This window comes from Dromaius novaehollandiae, chromosome 16 (genome assembly GCF_036370855.1).
Source record: "Dromaius novaehollandiae isolate bDroNov1 chromosome 16, bDroNov1.hap1, whole genome shotgun sequence".
Lineage (NCBI taxonomy): Eukaryota > Metazoa > Chordata > Aves > Casuariiformes > Dromaiidae > Dromaius > Dromaius novaehollandiae.
In genome coordinates, this window is record NC_088113.1 from 12,638,917 (window position 1) to 12,658,333 (window position 19,417).

The 19,417-nt window shown below is 40.5% G+C and overlaps 1 protein-coding gene and 1 long non-coding RNA gene across 4 annotated transcripts in view; one reads left to right on the forward strand and one right to left on the reverse strand.

Annotated features, from left to right (window-relative positions):
* Positions 1 to 17,083, reverse strand: part of LOC112982870 (uncharacterized) — a 42,179-nt gene extending 25,096 nt beyond the window's left edge. For all 3 annotated transcript variants that reach the window (XR_003259080.2, XR_010391901.1, XR_010391902.1), the window contains exons 1-2: positions 10,515 to 17,083; positions 7,200 to 7,261 (exon numbers count right to left, since the gene is read on the reverse strand). This is a non-coding gene — a long non-coding RNA (uncharacterized LOC112982870). The remainder of the gene's footprint in view (positions 1 to 7,199; positions 7,262 to 10,514) is intronic.
* PTPN1 (protein tyrosine phosphatase non-receptor type 1) overlaps positions 17,019 to 19,417 on the forward strand; it is a 46,494-nt gene continuing 44,095 nt past the window's right edge. Inside the window, exon 1 of the mRNA XM_026099606.2 lies at positions 17,019 to 17,249. Within this exon, the coding sequence (XP_025955391.1) occupies positions 17,085 to 17,249 (165 nt within the window). The 5' untranslated portion in view covers positions 17,019 to 17,084. The remainder of the gene's footprint in view (positions 17,250 to 19,417) is intronic.

Below are 19,417 nucleotides of genomic sequence, written 5' to 3' on the forward strand. Positions count from 1 at the left end.
GTTATATGTGTAAAAAAAATTAGTGGGAAAAAGGGATAACAAAGCCCATTTTTTCCATCCTGTCAGATGTGAACTAATGTTCTTGTAAATCATAACACTGCAGTCGTTCATATGGAGGCAAAAAGATGCAACAAGTAAGAAAATACCGAGAAGCAGCTTCAAACAGTGAAGTGCCCAAATAAGACCTGACATTCATAACAACCACAAAAACACATTTTCTTGATTATAACTCAGCATAGGACAGGCCTCAGAAGTAACTGCTTTCTATATTAAGCATTAGACGGCAGTCCAAGAAATACCTGCTACAAAGGTGGGAGCTTGCATCCCTGTCCCCATTATCGAGTGGATCAGTATCAGTTTACCAGCAGTCTCCCTTATTGTGGATAAGGTGGATAAAGCTTTGGACAAAGAATTGGAAGCAATCCAACAAATGTTTTGCAAAACATACTATAGTATATACAAACCCCACAAAACATAAAACAGACGCTTGTAGCTCTGCAACAATACTGGAGATTTCCAGATGGCAGGTAGCAAAAATGATGTCTGTAATACACAAACCAGAAACTTCAGATTTTCAGACTAGCTTTGACATAGCATTGACATTTTCAGACATAGCTTTGGTTAATCCTGGAGTGCCTAAATTTCAAAGGGGTTGTCAGTGTTCTGGAAACAATGCAATTAAAATAAACATTTTAGTGTACGCAAATGACCATTTCCTCCCTTCATTTAGGTAATCATAATTAATTTAGAAGTGTATGTCAAACACAACTGAACACTGTCTTTCATAAGCTCCTTAGAGGGTCCTGCCATTCAATTTCCTATTAAAGGTCTATTTCAATACCTTTAACCTTCATGGTATTTAATCTAACAGATTTTACTACAGAATTGGCACAGGCAAGAATGCCCTCATGGTCAGTGACTGCAGCTCAGCAGACAGTGATTTTGACTGCTTTAGGTCATGTGACCACATCTTTACTGTGGCATTACACTTCTTTGTGCCTTTACTGCACCTGAACTGAAAAAAAAAAAAAAAAATTTTATCACTACTGTGATAAAGAGTCATTATCAAACGTTTAAGAATTTGGAGGCTGTTGGATGATAAGTAGTTTACAAGAAGTGTTTACAATGATTCAGATTGATATTCATGAAAGATTTGTATCCCATGTACCTCTGGGCTTTACTGAGCTAGTGTTCATCAGTTAAAGATCAGACTCATAGGAATCTGATTATAGTTTTAACTGCTTGATCTTTCGGGTGGAGGCAGATGACAACAAAGCAGACGCCAAAAAAAGTTATGCATTCTGTATTACATTTTAAATAGCCAGAATATCAGAATTTTGACTAATTTAGTGAACCTGTTAGGCACATTCCTAAGTATGAATATACACCATACTGTCAAGAATTTTGTTGAATCTAGGCCTGCATATGAAATTGGTAGCAAATAAAAAGCCTTCAGAAGGAAACAACTTAAAACCAGAAAACCCAAGTCTTTGCAGTGTACTTCATATTTGACCTCTTCATATTTAAGTTTGCAGTTAACAGGCCAAAGAATAGGAGCTGAATCTAAATCCCAAGTATTTGTATTTCTTCTGATTTTGCTATTCCATTGCATATGCTAAGATTAAAGCTATCAAGTACATCAATCTTTTCGCAGCTCCTGATTAAAATAGAGGAGCGCTAAATACATAAGTTATAGTGCACATGCAATTTGATATTACTGGACTATGTATCTAGGTAACAAAAATTCTTTCCAAGACATCAAGACCAGACAATATTTTAAGGGCTTTTTAGTTACTTTACCATTTAGTTGTTAGCTAGACAGCAGACTTTCTGTATGTCACACAAGATCTACAAAGGCATTCTACACTTATCCTGTGATTTGCAAAAGCATTTATAATACTTCGGAGACTGAATCTTTAATTTCCAGAGAGATTTTAATGCCACACAAATGATACACACATTTCCAAGACTGCACAGTGACAGAGCACTAGCTACAGCACAAAAATAATATTGCTGAATTATGGCAGAGATGAGGCAGAAAGGCAGGACTTTATTAGAGTTTTGCTACAGCTAAGTTACACTACTTCGAGTTGCCAAGTAACCTATCTGCAGAAGTGCGCTGTACCATGTTCATGTGTCAGTTTGGCACTCTATAATTCACACCACCACATGGTACAGACATGTCTTTTTCAGAAGCTAGTAACTAAAAAGCTTAGATGTTATCCCAAGATAGATGTGTATAGTTTACTGCATACAGTGACAGTAATTACACAATTAGAAGTTTTCCTATATTTGTGCCTGTCAAAAAAGATACTCATTATACACAGAAGCAAAGTGAAACAATGAGCAATGCAGAATATATGTTTCTAGATTAAATATGCACAGGCATAGTGTTGGTATAGATAGAAGTTTTACTTCTGCTAAAATACAAAATTAAAAGAAGCCATTTTAAAACAAGATCATGCAGACTTATTTAATATAAATTATCCTATTGAGAGCAGACACCCCATCGATAAAGGTCATTTGTTTTTCTTTCTAGAACCTTAGATAATTAGTTCTGGTTGTCATGCAGACCTCCTCTTTAAGAGGTTACTGTGACCTATTCATATTGATCTACGTGCAGATAGGACTGAAATGTTGACGTTTTGTAAGTGCTTTTATGTTTTTACAGACATTTTTCATGCTAACCAAAATAAACTGGTTTGGTTAAATTTCCTTCTATTTTAACAGCTACAAAACAGTCCTACTAGAAGGATTTCCTTCTTTTATAAATAAGGAGAGTGTGTGATTTAATCCTTTAGCAAGAGCACTCAAAAATGAATCACACGCAGTATGCTCACTGGCTGATGTCATGGACAGAGAAAGTAACCAAGTTTTAGAAGAGATGGACACACAAATGTAAGTTCAAAATGCAGATCTGTTCCTTCATTATTCTGACTACACATGCAGTTTGCACAATTGCACCCACATTGCACATCTACTGTAGATACTTACTAATCTCCATATGTTACTGTGTAATAAGCGCATTCAGCTTCCTAATGTGTTTGCAAACAAATCTTGTGGACATTTTACATATGTACTTGGATGCTCAAGGTATCTGTGCCAAAATGTTTAAAATGTAAATATATGACAATAATATTGGAATATCACTTGTCATTACTGGCATATATAAAGATATAATCCTTCAGAACATACAGGCCAATCCCTACACTTTCCCAGCATTGAAAAACACCTCATTTGAAGACGCCTTCTTTAAGAAGAGAGCTATAAGCAGAACTGAAAGTAAAGATTTAGGTTAGACACTAGGACATAATATCTAATGATGAGACTACTGAAGCACTGGAATAGAACAATTGAGGGTATTAGAGACTTCCATTCAGGTCTTTAAGAGCAAAGTCCATCTGAATGCTTTCTTTCCCTACACCAGTACAATCTTTGCCCTTTGCATTCTCCTCCCCAACTGGTTACTCAGTGGTTCTCCTATTAATGGGGCAAAAGGGATATCCCCTGGACTCTGTTGTGGAAGAAGGAATGCTGCAAGCTGCCAAGATGGGTACAGAAGATGTGGCTGGGAAAAGGTAACAGGAGGAAAAAGAGTGGAAATGCACTGCTTAGTCCTCTCTTTATTGCATACTCCTGGATACATCCTGCATTCTGTTCCCAGAGACTCCAACAATGTACTTTCTTCCCCTCTATTCCCAATATTTTCTGCAACTTTCAGTTTGAGAATCACGTAGACAGACATCTGTCAGAAATTATACCACTGTATCTGATCCCTAATTTTACCTCTCAAGATCTCTTCCAACCATACTTTAATATTACTCCACTCTTTCATGAACGTGAGGCCAACCTTGGCTATTCTTATGTCTAGAACGCACTGGAAAATTCACAAGCTGCAAGTTTTGCCCCAACCCTTGGTTTCTGCAAGAACCATGAAGAAGCAGAATGTCAGCAAGATACCATCATAATTCAGGAATAAAATGACACATGGATTATCTACATACACTTCTTAATAAGAATAGAAGATCTGTCTGCTGCTAGAAAAGTATATGCAGTCTAATTCTGCCTACGTAGCACTCACACATCTTTATTTGCAAAGTATCTGTGTGTTAGGCACACGAAAACAAGACAGACTTCAGAATCAGTTGGTCTTAGTAACCTCTTAAAATATGTGATAGTGCTTGCTTTTTGCCGCTGCTTAGTTCACAGAACATTTTATTTGAATTTTACACATTTTCTATCTGAAATTATTCAAAGACAAAAGAGTATTCAAAAGTCTTCAAAATAGCACCCAAAACAACAAAGAAGAACGAACTCTCAGGAAACATTGGGCTGGAAATCTCTACAAGCAGGGAACAGAAGGAAACAGAATTCAAGGACAGCTCTCATTTAAAACAGAAAGAATGTTCTAGCCACAGCTACTGATCACACTACCTGTCAGAGAAAGGAGAATTAGTAACAGCAGCGTTTTAATTTCATAATAATGCGTTATTTTCTCTTTCTTTTATACTTGAAACAAAGTTTGACAATATTAGATTAGAATTCTTTGTTGAAGTCCTGCTCAATCCATTGAAATTCTGTTCAAGCAAACGCATTTCTGTATGCCATTCTATACAATTCACACCACAAGGAAGGAGGCATAATGCAAGGAATTGCACCTTGCTTTTTTCCCCCCCTCCCTTAATCACAGAACAGATTACACATAACAAAAGGGACAGGGCTGCATCATAAAAAACGGTGCCAAACAATTTATACTCTGCATCCACATTACAGAGTAGGAAGCAATTACATCTCTTGAGGCACAATCATTCTTGGAGCTTCCTTTGGGACATAGCAACTCTGAAAAAATGGCAGTGATTGGTCAGTAAATGGCAAAAGCTATTCCAACAGCATTAGCCCTTGTAGCTTTTACAAGCCATAACACTCAATAAACAAGGCATTAGTAAACTGAAGGAGAGTTTTTACACATGAAATACTACCATTTCCATTTAAATAGAGTGCTGAGTTGGCTTGAGAGCTGCACTGAGAATACCTGGTTCAGTAAAGGGCAGGGAAATAACTAGTCTCCCAGTTATCAGACAGATGTGGGTGCGAGTAACGTCAAGGTGCCTGCTTTCAGCTGGCAACACAGGGAAGTTCACAAAATATTCCTCAAATAGTTAGGAATCTGTTGTGTCCGGACTAGCACAGCACTGTACACTGTGAGGGTCCACAGGGTTTCAGTCAATCTGAAGTACTGCACAGTCAGCAAAGCAATATATATTTTTTTTAGTATTTTAAAATATCAGCAGACAAAGCTCAGAAAAATTCAACTCCTGATTTATACATTTCCAAAGGCACTTTTCAGGCTTTAGAGTCAGATTAGTAGTAACAGCCATGACAAATCTGTTCTCTAATTTATACTAACCATGGTATCATCAACCTGTTGAGGTCAGATAGAGTATTGGCCCCTGGGATACAAGCCAGTAGATCCCCTTCCCCCAGCAATTATGTATTGTGCAATTTCATTGTCATTTGACGAGAGTAGCTACTTCCAAGAAGATTTCAGAAGTGTCAATGTAGGTTAAAACACTCTCTCCCCAATCCCACCGCCCAGTCCCTTCTCCACCCCAGCACCTCCCCACGCACAACTTCTCCCTTCTGTTTATCTTTGGTTTTAAATACTCTGAACAAAAATTGACTTTGGCTGTTCTGCCTGAACTCTGAAGTGTTTGAGCAGATAAGATTCAGATGATATGTTAGAAGAAAGTTTCATAGGTCCCCTTCCTCCTGGCAGGCAAGAGAACAAAGCCAACCATGCACTGAGGTTTCTTTCCTCTGCAGAACCATTCCTCTGGCTTGCCTGCTCATCAAGCTAGGCCAGTGGAATTTTCACTATATCTGACTTGGAAAAAAATGTTTCAGGTGAAGGCTGCTTGTTTATATGCAGTGCTGGGGAAATACAGTGTGTAAATCTGCCTCCTGCCAACCCAGATGTACTGTTAGTTTCTAAGGCAGTTACATTGAGCTCTTCTTGCACTAAGTGAAAAAGGAGCTGATCTGAGATTCTTTCCCTTTATGGGAATACATTCAGAATGATAGAAGAACTCACACACTACAGAAGTAGTAAGATATACCTCCAGAAACAGCTAGTCTTTTTTTTAATATATATACACATATATATGTACACACACATACACAGAGAGAGAAAAAGAGAGAAAGGAATATACAAAACAATATAATCACCTCTATTTCAGAATACTGGTTAAAATGGACATATTCTTATTTTCATAACACTACTTTTTTCCACCTAGAGGTTTACCTGAAACTAGACCATAGTACTTTGAAGGCTTTCATTCTATTGCCTGGTAAAAAGAATTTCAGAGCACTGTCTCCACATAAGATAGTTTTTACCACCTATGGTGAGCTTGCTTATGCTTTTTGTGTCATAAATATTAAGCTCCACACTGAGCTGTGCAGAGAATTGAATATTTGTGTTTGTCAGGGCCCATGCTATATTTACGTATCATCCAGGAGACAGCATATGGAAGCAGTTCCGAACAGAATCACTTAAAATATGACCTTATCTTCATTTAAGTCACTGAAATAGGAGACAGACTTAGCTGTGGTGTCACAAGATGAAGTCTCTGGTAGCAATAATTGCCTAAAGTGTTAATACTTAATTCTATAATTTTCCTGCCCCAGCATCAATATACTCTCTTGTGCTAGAAAAAGGGTTTCTGTAGCCATATGATTAGCTGTACTGCAGACCTGATCTGGATTAAGTAGATGAGTTCCCAGATCCATTTCAAGTGCAGCTGTGTAAATAGCTGGGCTGAGACAATGAAAGGGGTGGTATACCACAGAAACCAGCAGCAGGTGGCACAGGAGGTGAGGACAGGCCAATATTGCTGCCAAACACTTTGCATCTGGATATATAGCCCAGAGTCTAGTCAGCAGTTCACATATATAATTCAGTTAGCTTCAAAGTGTACTGGTTGCAGTGAACTCAGTACAGACTACAAAACCCTACAGGAAGTTTGAGTAATTCATGAGTGGCTTGCTTGCACTGAATGCCATGCTACGGTCATAGTGATACCAGCGACATAACTGTCTCAGTATTAAACTAACAGCATATCAAAAACCCAAACTGAAGTTAATGCTTCCTTGCATATGCACAAAATTACAGGCCCGCAATAAGGCCAGACTTAAACACTCACCCATTCTGTAGCAGTAAGATATTCAGGTGAAGAGGATTCCACACTCAGATGTGCCACACCTGCTGTCAGAAAAAAGAAAAAGCATGATTTAAAGACAGGGTTGCTGAATACGTTATTTTCTCATTAATACAGAACATCTGCCTAAAGCATAAAAGAAAATATCCTATAATCACAAAACATAGCCATAACATCTTCCATGGCAGCAGAGAGTACGCAGTACCCAAGTCCCAAAAACCAGAATCAACTGCATTTTAAAAATCTTTATCTTGAAAGCTAAGCAACCTGGCAAAACTTGAATATGGACTTTCTAAAATCTAATGCTGCAAAGTTAGAGCCAGCTCTGAAAGGATAATTATTACCACATTAGTCATTAAAAAAAAAAAAAAAAATCTTTCCAGTGATTATTTCCCTATTAGTTACTGCTTGACCTAAAATTCTTATGAGGAGTAAAATTGTTCAGAAGTATGATTACTATGAGCTCTAAGGACTATAGTGCCATCCAATGGTAAGACGGTCTTTTGCAGCTATGGCTTTCTAACGTATTTCCACCTCTATCTGCTTCTACCACAGTGTGATATTAACCTTAAATGCATTCTGAAAAACCCCCAAAGGTTGAAAATATCAGAAGCAGCAAAATGTGTGTGTGTATACACATATATTATACATTCCCTCCACACACACGGTTTGTCACATGATCACTAGTGACCAAGACTTTGAGGTATGCAAGTATTGCTCCTTTCCTCTTCATAAAGAATTCTGACAGATCATTTCTTAAGGCCAGTTTAGTATAAAAGCATTTTGCACAGAACATGAGTTTAACAGGGGCAGTGAGCAGAGTTTTTGGTATCCTGGTCCTATTAGTAGGATTCCAATTATCTAATCCCAGAACCTTTGCTTTGAAACACCTGAAGAATAAGCCTGATGGCTAACCTAGCAACTAATCATGAAGAGCCCAGAAATCAAAATAGGATGCTTTAGCCAGTCACAAGTATTGCCTTGTCATATAACAGAAGTTGCATATTTGCAAAATGTCCTTATCAAATTGCTTTGAACCATGGAGAATGAAGAAAGGATATGAAATACAAGTTAGAGTCTGGACAAGCATTATCTTTTTATGCAGTGGAATTAAGCAATGGGATCCAACCCTTTCTTTTGGCTTCTCATATTCTTTTCCAGTGTCAAATTCTAATGGACAATTTACCAGTTAAACACACTGAATCAGAATACATTGGGATCAGGAAGGAATGTGCCTCAGGTTATACGGGTTGGAATTATTTTGGGGAAGGATTGCCTTCCTTTCTAAAGTGCAAAAAGAGTTGTGTCCTGAGATGATAAAACATTTTCAATTAACAAAACTTGTAAGGATCTATGTCACCAGTAATGCCTTTAATCTCTTCTGCCATTCTGCTGCAACACTTCGAAGATTTTGCAACTTTTAGTATTTTGTAAGTTAGATCTTAAATTTCATATAGGCCGTTAGGAAATGTTTTGCTGCTCTGGAACATATGGAGAGTGCAATTTGAGGACTAAATATCTATTAAATGGTTGCACACATTTGTAGGGCACAGGACTCTGATCCAAGCAGCCTTTTTAGCCCATATTCTAGACCAAAAATGTATTTAAGACCTTCTATTCAACTGGGACAGGCATCCAAAATTATGAAGCCTGTGGAGTCAAATTCAGCCTTGGGGTAAACATGCATTACCCACTTTCACTTGGACTGAAATTACGAGTCTTTAAACCAGAGATTATCTTCTTTACATTGCAAGCTAGGACCAGAAATGTCATATAACAGACACTCTCATAAAATCTCCAATCCATTCATTCCTACTACCTATTTTATTCTATCTCTACCATCACTAGATAGTGTTTTAAGAATTTTTTAAAAAATTTGTACTAGTTCCTATCAAGAAGGAGAGTTCAGAATTCACTGAAAAAGCCTTCAAAACAAGCCAGGCTAAGCAAGGGTCAATTTTACAAGCAGAAGCATTTGTCTAAAGTATCTGGCCAGCGGGAAAAGCACACATTTCACAGTGAAGAATGGAAAGGAGCAATGTAGAAAGTTAAATGACTTTCAGCTCTTAACAACCTTCCATTGCTTATAGCCAAGTTCTCAAAAATGCACTAACAGTTTGAAGACACTATGAATGAGAGAAAATAAAACAGAACTTGAATTATTACTTGATTAACAGGTCAACGATTGTCTCTGCTATCATGTACAGCCTAACTTAGAAAGGCAAAGCCTGAGACCCTACAGCATTTACTGTAAGAAATAGTTTTGCTCTATACTTTTGATGTTTATATTATTTGGTGATGGGGATTACTGCACACAAGACAGCAATTCCTCTAGCACTTGTTTTGGAGCAGGAAAAAGAGTAGTTATGACATGCAGTAGTGCTGCAGCCTCCCCAGCACCTCGCTCTTTCCCTTCCATGCTACCCCATCTTCCCTTCCTTCCTCCAGTACATCGGTCCACGGTTGAGATGCTACATCTAGTGAGATTCTAAATTTCAGCCTCACCTTTGGAGAATCAAAGAAACACTGCAATGGGTAATACAGGATACCAAGATACAATTATCATTACAGAATCAATACTAAGAACAGTTCATTTAAAAGAGGAAGACATTCATTTCATTATATGAGCCACTCTGCTCCTACCCAATAGTCTACAATAACATTTCCAAAGGAGGTGTCAACTGAGTAAACAATTTCAATACTTCTTTAACATCATACGGTATTAACCACTGGAAAAGGGTGACACCAAGTGGTTACTTTTAAGTGTGCATACTTTTCTTTTTGATACAAGTACTTTTACCTCTCAACAGCCTCTTTATTAGAAATTATCTGTAGGGCCAGGTCAAACTGCTAAGATTTGAGAAGTCATGAGACTCATGCAATAAATTAGGTTAAAAGTAGGAGACTACTGAGCTTTATGTCAATGTAGGAATCATGTCATGACATTCTAAAGATATCCCCCTGAAACTCAAGATTAGGTTATATGATCCATGATTACAAGTGTATTACGAATGTACAGATACCCTAGATGACAAATTTACCACAAATGAATGGCATATGAGATATAACTACAGTGACCTACTTCAGCTCTGAAAACAGATGTCTGAGCTACTGCAGATCAAGCATGTTAACCAGTAGATGGCACCATCCAAAATATTAATACGTGATTGCAACATCACCTTATAAATAATCACATTCTTTAGAAAATTCGTGTTGTATTTAAATCCAGTTTCTATTTTTAATTTGACATCTGAAATATGTTTTTTCCATTTGCTTCTCTTGCTCAGCACTATTATCTACCTTCATCTTCCAGTCTGCAGCTTCTTTGGCTCCTGATATAGCTTATTTCCTACATCAGCTTGGTCCCATGACGAAAAACTGTAGACATTCTGGTCATGCTCCCTATTAGGTCATGTCCACAACAAAGGCCCTAGCAAACCAGATCACTTGCATGTCAACCTCCTTTCCCAGTCGTTCATGAATATGCTGATTCTGCCTGCAGACAGAGCATCTGCAGCTTGTGAACGCACGTGCCATTCTTCTACACAGCTGCACTCTCTTCCTTCCACCAAGGACTTTGTTTTGTGTTGCACTGCATCTTCTGCCTAAGACGCTCTATTGCAGTGGAATTTCAGTAATTCTGTAGTACTTAGGGTTCGCAGTCATCTCCCATAATCTCAATCTTTAAGCACGCTGCTTGCTTTGGAGCAAGGATTTTCAGTATTTGCGTATCAGATGACATTTTCTGCTGCACGCTGACAAACTGAAGTTTACTTTCTAACACTCTTGTTATACTCCCACAATCCTCAGTTTATCTCGTTTTAGCACCAAGTCGAGCCCTCTAGAGTATCTTCTGTTTTCATGAGGAGACAAGGTCAAGTGAACCACATACTTCACACAGATTAGAACTCACAGGAGGCCTTACTCTGCAAGAAAGCTACACCACCGCTTCTGAAGTGTTTCAGGAAGAAGCTGTCCTGGACAAAGAGATATCATGCATTCTCCCTAAAAGATTCAGTGCTGAGCTGCAAGTCTCTCTCCCCTAATTTAACACACCTGTGTTTAAATATTTCAACTTCTCTGAGTTAAAACAGAAAGAAAAGCCAAGATCAAGAATCATTTTCATGGAGCACAGCAAACCCAAGGTGGATACACACAAACAGATCTCTCACTAGAAATAATATAACCTTAAATCCATTAATACCTTTTATCCTCACATTCTCACCCCTTGATCAGAAGGGGCTGTTAAAAACAGGAAATAATAATTTCAAGCATCTTTGCTTCCAAATGCAAAAGAAATTAGTCACTGCAGAAATGGAAACTCATCCTGCTTCCTGGTCTTTCAGAAAGAGCAAAATTCTAGTTAGTTCCCAAATGACTTCCACATTACTAAAAGTTTCACCGCCCATTGAGCCAAGTAGTTTAGGATCCTCCATCCTTTTCTAGTTTGGGACTTATTTAGTACTGCAGGACAATATCACCAGCAAGAATTCCAGAAGAATTATCTTTGCCCTCCCCTCTGTTTTGCCCTTGCTCTATCAGTAAAGCTGCATAGTTTTCTAGGAATTTAACACCGGCAAGCTATGCAAACACTTCTGTTGCACCTCTAGCAATTTTTTTAACTGAAATTCATTAATTCAACTTTATTATTCACCCTCTCTGTGATGAGATTTTTAGTAACAGCTTATTTCAGTATCCTCTTCCCACCATATGTTTGTTCTTTTATCTTGGCACAGGACAGAGACAGGCACCAGGAAAGCCAGATGTAAGAAAAAGATTGCTTTGATTTGAGAAGATACAGAGGATGCAGGGTTACAAGCCAGACTGCACTTCTACATCCTGGTTTTACCTCTGTCTGAGTCACAACAGTCAGGTCATTTCATTGCATCTTCTCTGATAAATCTTTAAGGGTTTTGGACAACAGAATTTTTTTATTATGTGCCTGTGCAGTGCCTAGTACAGTAAGAATCCTTGGCTAGATTACAAAGTTTCTTAGCCAGTCTGAAACATTCAGTCTAAAATTCTCTTCCTAAACTCTTAGTATGCACAAAACTACCCAAGTTTTGATAGAACTGCATAAATCAGCTTTTTTCTTTAGTCTAAGCCCAGGACTCACAAAAAGATTTTCCACACTTACATTCCTTGAGATAGCTGATCTTGAAGACATACTCAAAGCACCAGTGTGCTACCTTCTGAAAACAAAGAAAGAAGCTGTGGATAGGAATCACCTTTCAACTAATACTTCAGTGGCTAGATCTCTTATTACAGTGCAATGTAGCACACCTGGGTTCAATTCTTGTCCTGGCCTGAGAGAAATACATCTTTCCCATCTCAGCTGTGCCCTAATCATGAGGTCATAGAGTCTGGTGTGGAGACCTGTCAGCCTCCCTTACTAAAACTAAACTGTTTTGCTCAGACTAAGCATTCAGCATCAACAGGACTAGAATCTGACTCTCCTTCCTTGGGCTAGTTAGAGCTAAGACTTGGGCTACAGTAATATTCTCCTTAACCCATCTTCATTATGACTATTTCTCTCTTTCTATGAAAAAAGTAATCTGGCTAGAGCATCTCACTCCAGAAGGTGGCTCAGATCTGTGAATTCAGAGATACATGCTTCTCCAAAACCTTGACTTAGATGTCTAACCCTCTCAGAAGTATATGAACTAAAGCGTTTAATAGTTTCCTACTTCAGCTACTCCCTACTTTGGTCTCTTATATTAAGTCTCCACTAAGAATGCTATCTTTTGTAAATTCCATTCTTAACCACTCACTTCTTCAGGGAGCTATAGACTTAGCTGAGCCTGAATGTTACTTTGTGTACTTAACCATAGTATTTAAAAAATACAAACTAAAGGTCATCTTTTACTGCAGAAATCATACACTGAGTCAGAAGATATGAAGCTTGATCTTTATCTTGCATACAGTAATGGAAATTGAGAATAATTTCATCGTAATAAAACTGGTACTGATGTCAGCACAAAATCAGAAGCAAAATAGTCTATTTACACCAAATTACAATGTCCAATTGCACTAGATTTAGCTTCTGAACTTACAGGTGTTTCGAAGTATCCAAGGCGTAACATGTGACTCATAAGAGTCTTGTGTGATACTGTAATATGAGTGAGAGGAAAATCAAGATAGAACCAAACTTTCCACAGTGACAATCCTGAACACTTAAACTACAATAAAAAAATAAAATCGGAACAAGGAAGGCCTAAGGTGCAACACCAGGAGGACATGTTAGAGGATGCCAGTCAAGTCTGAGCTCTGTTTAACGCAAGACTGTATTTCTGTTTAAAAAAGAAAGAAAGAAAGAAAGAAAAGAGAGATGTTAATGTAGAATAATGGAATAAATATGTGCAGTGCAATAGAATAAAGTAAGTTGAATGTGAATGACAACCTTTCCAGCTGTACATTGGAGATGCAGCCTGCTGAAACTGGCTTAATATAACTATAAAGTTGCATTCAAAATCTAATAGTGGAGAAACAACATGTATCTTATTTACAGATATTTTAATGGGGATTTATGACACTGGCTGTTTTAAACTAGGTCATCCCAAAGTGTTGAATATTGTTAGCAGAAAAGGAAATTAAAGACGATAACATGATTACCCTGGTAAGTCATTTTATGGCTTTCAAATTAAATAAAAATAATAGAGTTAGTTTCATTGTTCTGCTAATGTTCCTTCTTAAAATTGAAGCCAGGCTGCTTCACATTATTTTGTGGGTAGCTACACCCCAGTCTGTATTAGGGGATATAGAAAAATTGCTACAAGCCCCTGCAACCATTACAAAGAAACAGGGCAAGGTCGAGCGCTCCCACCCACTCAACAAGAGGAATTCCAGAATTTGCTACTCATAGAATACACTTCATATTTCCCTAAGGTGCCCTATATGCCCTTTACACTGCTTTGTCAAAACAAGCTGTCAAAGATCTGTGGTTTATTATTTAACATAAAAAAGTATACAACTGTAGTGTCCAATCATATATTTTTAAGTGTGACTGCCAGCTTTTTACCTATGGATGTCATTGCATGTACTGTTGGTGTACCTGTATGTCAAAATGAACCCAGAAGAATTCAATAGTATATGCACCAATTAGCCATACTGTTCTGAAATGAGTCCCAATGTGTATCATTGCTGCAAATTGTTCCTTACTTCTTTTATATACATTTATGTATGTAATGGTCAGTGAATATTTATAATGCAATTTATCTCCCCCCAAAATTTCCAATTACTACAGAAAATCATTCATTGAACCAGATCAACACATTTTAGAATGTTACTGGTCACACATCACAATTGTGATAGACTGAACATTTGTGTAGAAACATGAGGTACACTAGCCATTTTTATAAACTCTTATTTTCTGGATTACTCAGTGACATCTGTAGCTGAACATCAATTTGTTCAGGGCAACATATGACTTTTTGTCATCCAAGACAATTAATTCTATGACAACAGTACACGTTTAGCAAAATATATTGTCAGTGAACCACTGGTTGAAGAGTTCGTACTGTTTTTATTTATGATGCTCGTTCAGGTGACATAAGCATAAAAGACTGTATGCTATCTGCCTTTATAAAATGTGTATGCACTGCAATAATTCAACTGCATGTAACTACAGCATTACAAGCTTTGACCTGTTCTAGGTAGGATCACATTTATGCCTGTATAAGAAGTGGCCATGCATAGGTTTCAGGAATGCTCTCTGGTGACATTATAGGGACTCATCTCTCAGTACAGATCATAGAAACACAGCAAGACTCCCCACATAATTCTTCATCCTGAAATAACAGGGAAAAGGGAAAGCAGCAAAATTGCTAAATTTGTCTTTATGTCCCCAGGTCTGATAGGTGAAGAACTTACCACTTCTTCTACAGAGACTCAGGGTAAGGATGCAGCCTCACAGCACCCAGAAAAAGAGGGAAGCAAGACGCAGTCACCCATCCTTTTGCTTTTACTAACAGGGAAAGATGTCTGAATGGATGGAAACTCATTTGTTCATGGAACTAATACCATAATTGCCTAATTCCAAACAGTCAGGTTGAGAGAATGCCCATTTGGTAAGAAAGGCAAAAAGTCTTTCCAATACCACCTGCTAATGCCCCTATACTACATGCAGCAGCTGACCGGAGAATAATGTTTCACTGCTTACCTAGATTAAGTCTCTTGTTAACACTTTCCACAGCTTGCCTTTACTGTGGGCAATTCACCCTCTCATATTTTGGGCCCTTCATCTCACATCTCTGAACAACCCGCCCTTCTCAAGAGAGCATCTAAGTAGCCTAATACAACAGGTCTCTAATAGCATGGCATTCTGGAGCTGAACAGTGAAATGGAGCCGCTTCCAAAGACCGCGTGGTATAATGATTAGGAAGAGCTTTCTCTAGCAGCAATGGCTAAGTGGTGCAAGGGCTGCTGCTAAACCATGAAACACTTCTGTCTTCAGTGACATTGACATATCTACCATTCCTGAGCCACTGCTCTCTTCAATCCATACTGTGCCGTGGGCATTTATGACCAAATTCACTCAAGAAAAATGACAGATTTTACAAACCCACTCTCAGTGCCTCAGTTCAGGTCAGTGCTCATACTACAGATACCAGGTATGCAAAACCAGCACCAAGCCTCAGAAATAGCGAGTTCCAAGGAAGCTGAGAATGACTAATCCAACGAAGAGAAGTTGGCTGACCTAAGAAAAATTCCTGGCTTTGGAAACAAAGGTTGCTCTAGCATTATACATGGGATAACTGTGTCCATATGTTTGGAATGTCTTTTCTTGAAATGCAGGAAGAAATCGGTTGTCTCTAATATTAGGTATCTAGGCTACAACTTAATCTGAAGTTGCTTTATTAAATGGCTGCAATAGAATGGTGAATGTTTACCTACTGGGACAGGACTATAGCTCCTTGCATAGTAATGGGCATTTCACAGACACAGAAATCGAGGAATTGAGGACAGATGCTCAAACTCTGTGCTGAGTTTCTGGCATCACACATTCCTTTAGATGAAAGGGTACAGGACAACTGACAAAATATTTCACTCTGCAGATTGCACAAGACTGAAAAATAAATCCTTCATCTTCTGACTGCAGTGAGTAAGAATACAGTCGTCTTCTCCCAGCTTTGAAGTACCACATGCACAGACACACACATTCTGTGCGCTGCCAGACCAGATTGGTACAACCAAACACCTGCTGCAAGATTTGGTGTTTTCCTTACAGTTCCCTCCTCTGGAATCAGATGACTGCACGAGAATTTTTTTTAAATTTCTTGTCCCCCTTGCCACAGATGAAGCGCTCGAAAACACGATTCAAACACTTCCTCAAGGCTCAGAAACGAGAAGGCACCAGCCTGTGACCAGAAGAGCTGAAAGTAACGGCTCTGTTTTTCCCCAACTAGATCCAGCCACCTAGTAAAAGCCCGGGCTCCTCGTCCAGGCCCTGCCGCCACCTGCAGCCCTTCCCCGCCCGGGACCGCCCTACCTGCGCGCGGGCCCGGGCCAGGCCAGCCGCGAGGCGCTGAGGGAGAGGCGGCCGCCCGCGAACCCGGCCCCGTTCGCCCGCCTCTAGCAGCGGCTCCATGCCGGGCCGTCGCCTCCGGGGGCCAAGGGGAAAGCGGCCCCCGTCCGCCCCCCGCTCCGCGAAGGAGAGCGCGGGGCCGCAGCCCGCCCGCGCGCCCCCCGCCACAGAGCGCTCCCGCCTGCCCACAGTGACCGTTAGCGACCGTTAGCAACCGTTGGCGCCGCGCGCCCCCCGCCGCCCCGCGCGCCCCCTCGGCCGCGCCGCTCCACAGGCCCCGCGGCCGCCCCGGACGTCGCGTCGCCGGGGCTGGCTGCGTAGTTCCGGCGGGAGAAGGGAGGGGTGACATGCAGAGCAGGCAGCCGCGGCCTCGGGAGCAGCTGGAGCCGGAGCTGCCGGAGCAGCGGGCGGCGGCGGCGGGGGGCCAGGCCTGGCGCGGCGCGCCCGCCATGGAGATCGAGAAGGAGTTCCACCGGCTCGACCAGGCCGCCAGCTGGGCCGCCATCTACCAGGTGAGGGCAGCGAGCGGGCCCGGCGCTGCCCCGGCCGCGGCGGAGCCGCTCCCCTCGCCGCTTATCTGCCGCCGCCTCGTTCCGCCCCTCCGAGCCGCTGCTGCCCGGCGTGGGGCGCGCTGCTCCCCGCCTCCCCCTTCCCTCCGAGGAGCCCTCGCTGCCCTCCCTCCGCCCTGCCGCCGCCCGCCTGCTGCGCGGCTCTGCCCTCCTTCCACTTTCGCCCGGGCGCCGCGGGGAGAGGCGCTGCCCCGGCGCCGGGGGCAGCTCTGCCCGCTGCTCTGCGGGGTCCGCGGGGATGGGGGGGGGATCCTCTTTCCCCCCCGCTCCCGCCCGGCTCCCCCGCAGCGAAGCCCCTCGCCCTGCCGCGGGGACCCCGCAGGCTCCCTGCCCGCGCCGGGTGCCGGAGCGGCGCCTGGCGACCCCCGCGGCCCGGCGGCAGGGCTCTGGCGGCCCGTCCGTGCCCGGGGAGCGGCGGGGAGCTCCGCGCGGGGTCTCCCAGTCCCGCCCTTGTTCCAGCTTCCACCGGCGGCTGAGCACCGCCAGAACTGCTCAGGGACCTCCTAAAACTGCTCCCTCCCTAACCTTGAGGGAGGAAATCCGAGTATAACTTGTGTATTGGTTTCTTTTCTTTTCTTTTCTTTTCTTTTCTTTTCTTTTCTTTTCTTTTCTTTTCTTTTCTTTTCTTTTCTTTTCTTTTCTTTTCACAAAACGGTATTGAGCAGCATTGCATACACCTGGCTTTTCAGATGGTTTAACCATACAACAGTTCTTTAAAATGACTTATCAGTAATGTTTGTCTAATCATCTGGTACCATTTTTTATTAATAGTAGTAACATTTAATTAAACTATTTTGTTTACTGTTTTCAGCTTTTTAGTGGCAGATGTTTAAAAAAAAAACTGTGGCAGCCGTGAATGCTCGTAAAAATATTTTCAAATTGAATGCAGCTTCAGAAATACAAGCAACCAAAGTTAGGGCTTTTGTCTTTAAAAAAGTTCTTTGTGCAACCATTTATCCAGGATTAAGCATAAGAGAAGACGAAGAATGTGAATGGTTAAGCTGATGTGGTTTGGTGAGATTGGGTAGCGCTACTGTAAAATCCATTTGAATGCTTAGGCTGGTATATTGAATATTCTAATGGGTTTTGAGTCCATATTTTGTAACATAGTAGTTGGGCTTTGCTTCCCTTTCAATATGAATTTCTCTGGCAATATGCATTTGGAAAAAAAGAAATGGAGTTTCGTCCAAGTGAAGTAAATGAACTTCAGTTTCAGAATCACGATATGCAAGTGCTAAAAGCAGCGCCTTGCACTGTGAACGTCTCCAGTCTCCAATTGTTCGGCAATTAGAGATGGAGAGTAAGCATGACATTTTGAGTATGCTTTTCAGGTCCATTTTCAGAGTATATCATTTTCTGCAGAGTTCCAGCGCTTGCTAACTCTCTATCAGTTGAAAGTCATGTGCATATGTGATGTTATGCTTTTACTAAACTGTTCTTGACAATTTAGTATGTTGCAGGCTCAGTGCTCAGGAAATGATTTTGAGTAATACAGCTCTGTAATGAAGGTGGTATATTTCTACGGGCACAGTTTCATTACAGAAGTGAAATGTATAAGGAGCCCTAAGATCAATAAAGAATAAGGGACTGTGGCATATTTTCAATGTGGGGTTACCCTTCAGTGACGTTTTTGTCCCACTTTACTGTAGCACAGAGTGAGGTTTTATTGAGGGCTAAAATTCAACTCAGAAAAGACTGGAGTGATTTTTTTGATTTGCATCCAAGAATTGACAAGCATGAGAGCTGGGTTTGGGTATTTTTTTAAGGTTGTTTAGTTAGTAAGTATGTGCATCTGTGTCATGTAATTCAGCTGCTTTCTGCATCCTGCATTTAAGTATCGGATGTTGACATTTGACATATCACATATATCTAAAAGAACAATGTACTTTATTTTAACCTGTTGCTTTTTTGCAACATTAATGTTGCAATTTTCCTACAAATACTACTCTTTGCATGAAAAATGGTATAAGTGCAATAATATTTATTATTGGTGTAGTCTTGTATTTCTGAAAAAAGCCTTCCCCCAAGTTCATCATACCAGAAGCTTTCAGTATCTAGGTATTATAAAGGTAACTACCAAATGCCCAAAATGTGCACCAGTGTTCTGAATG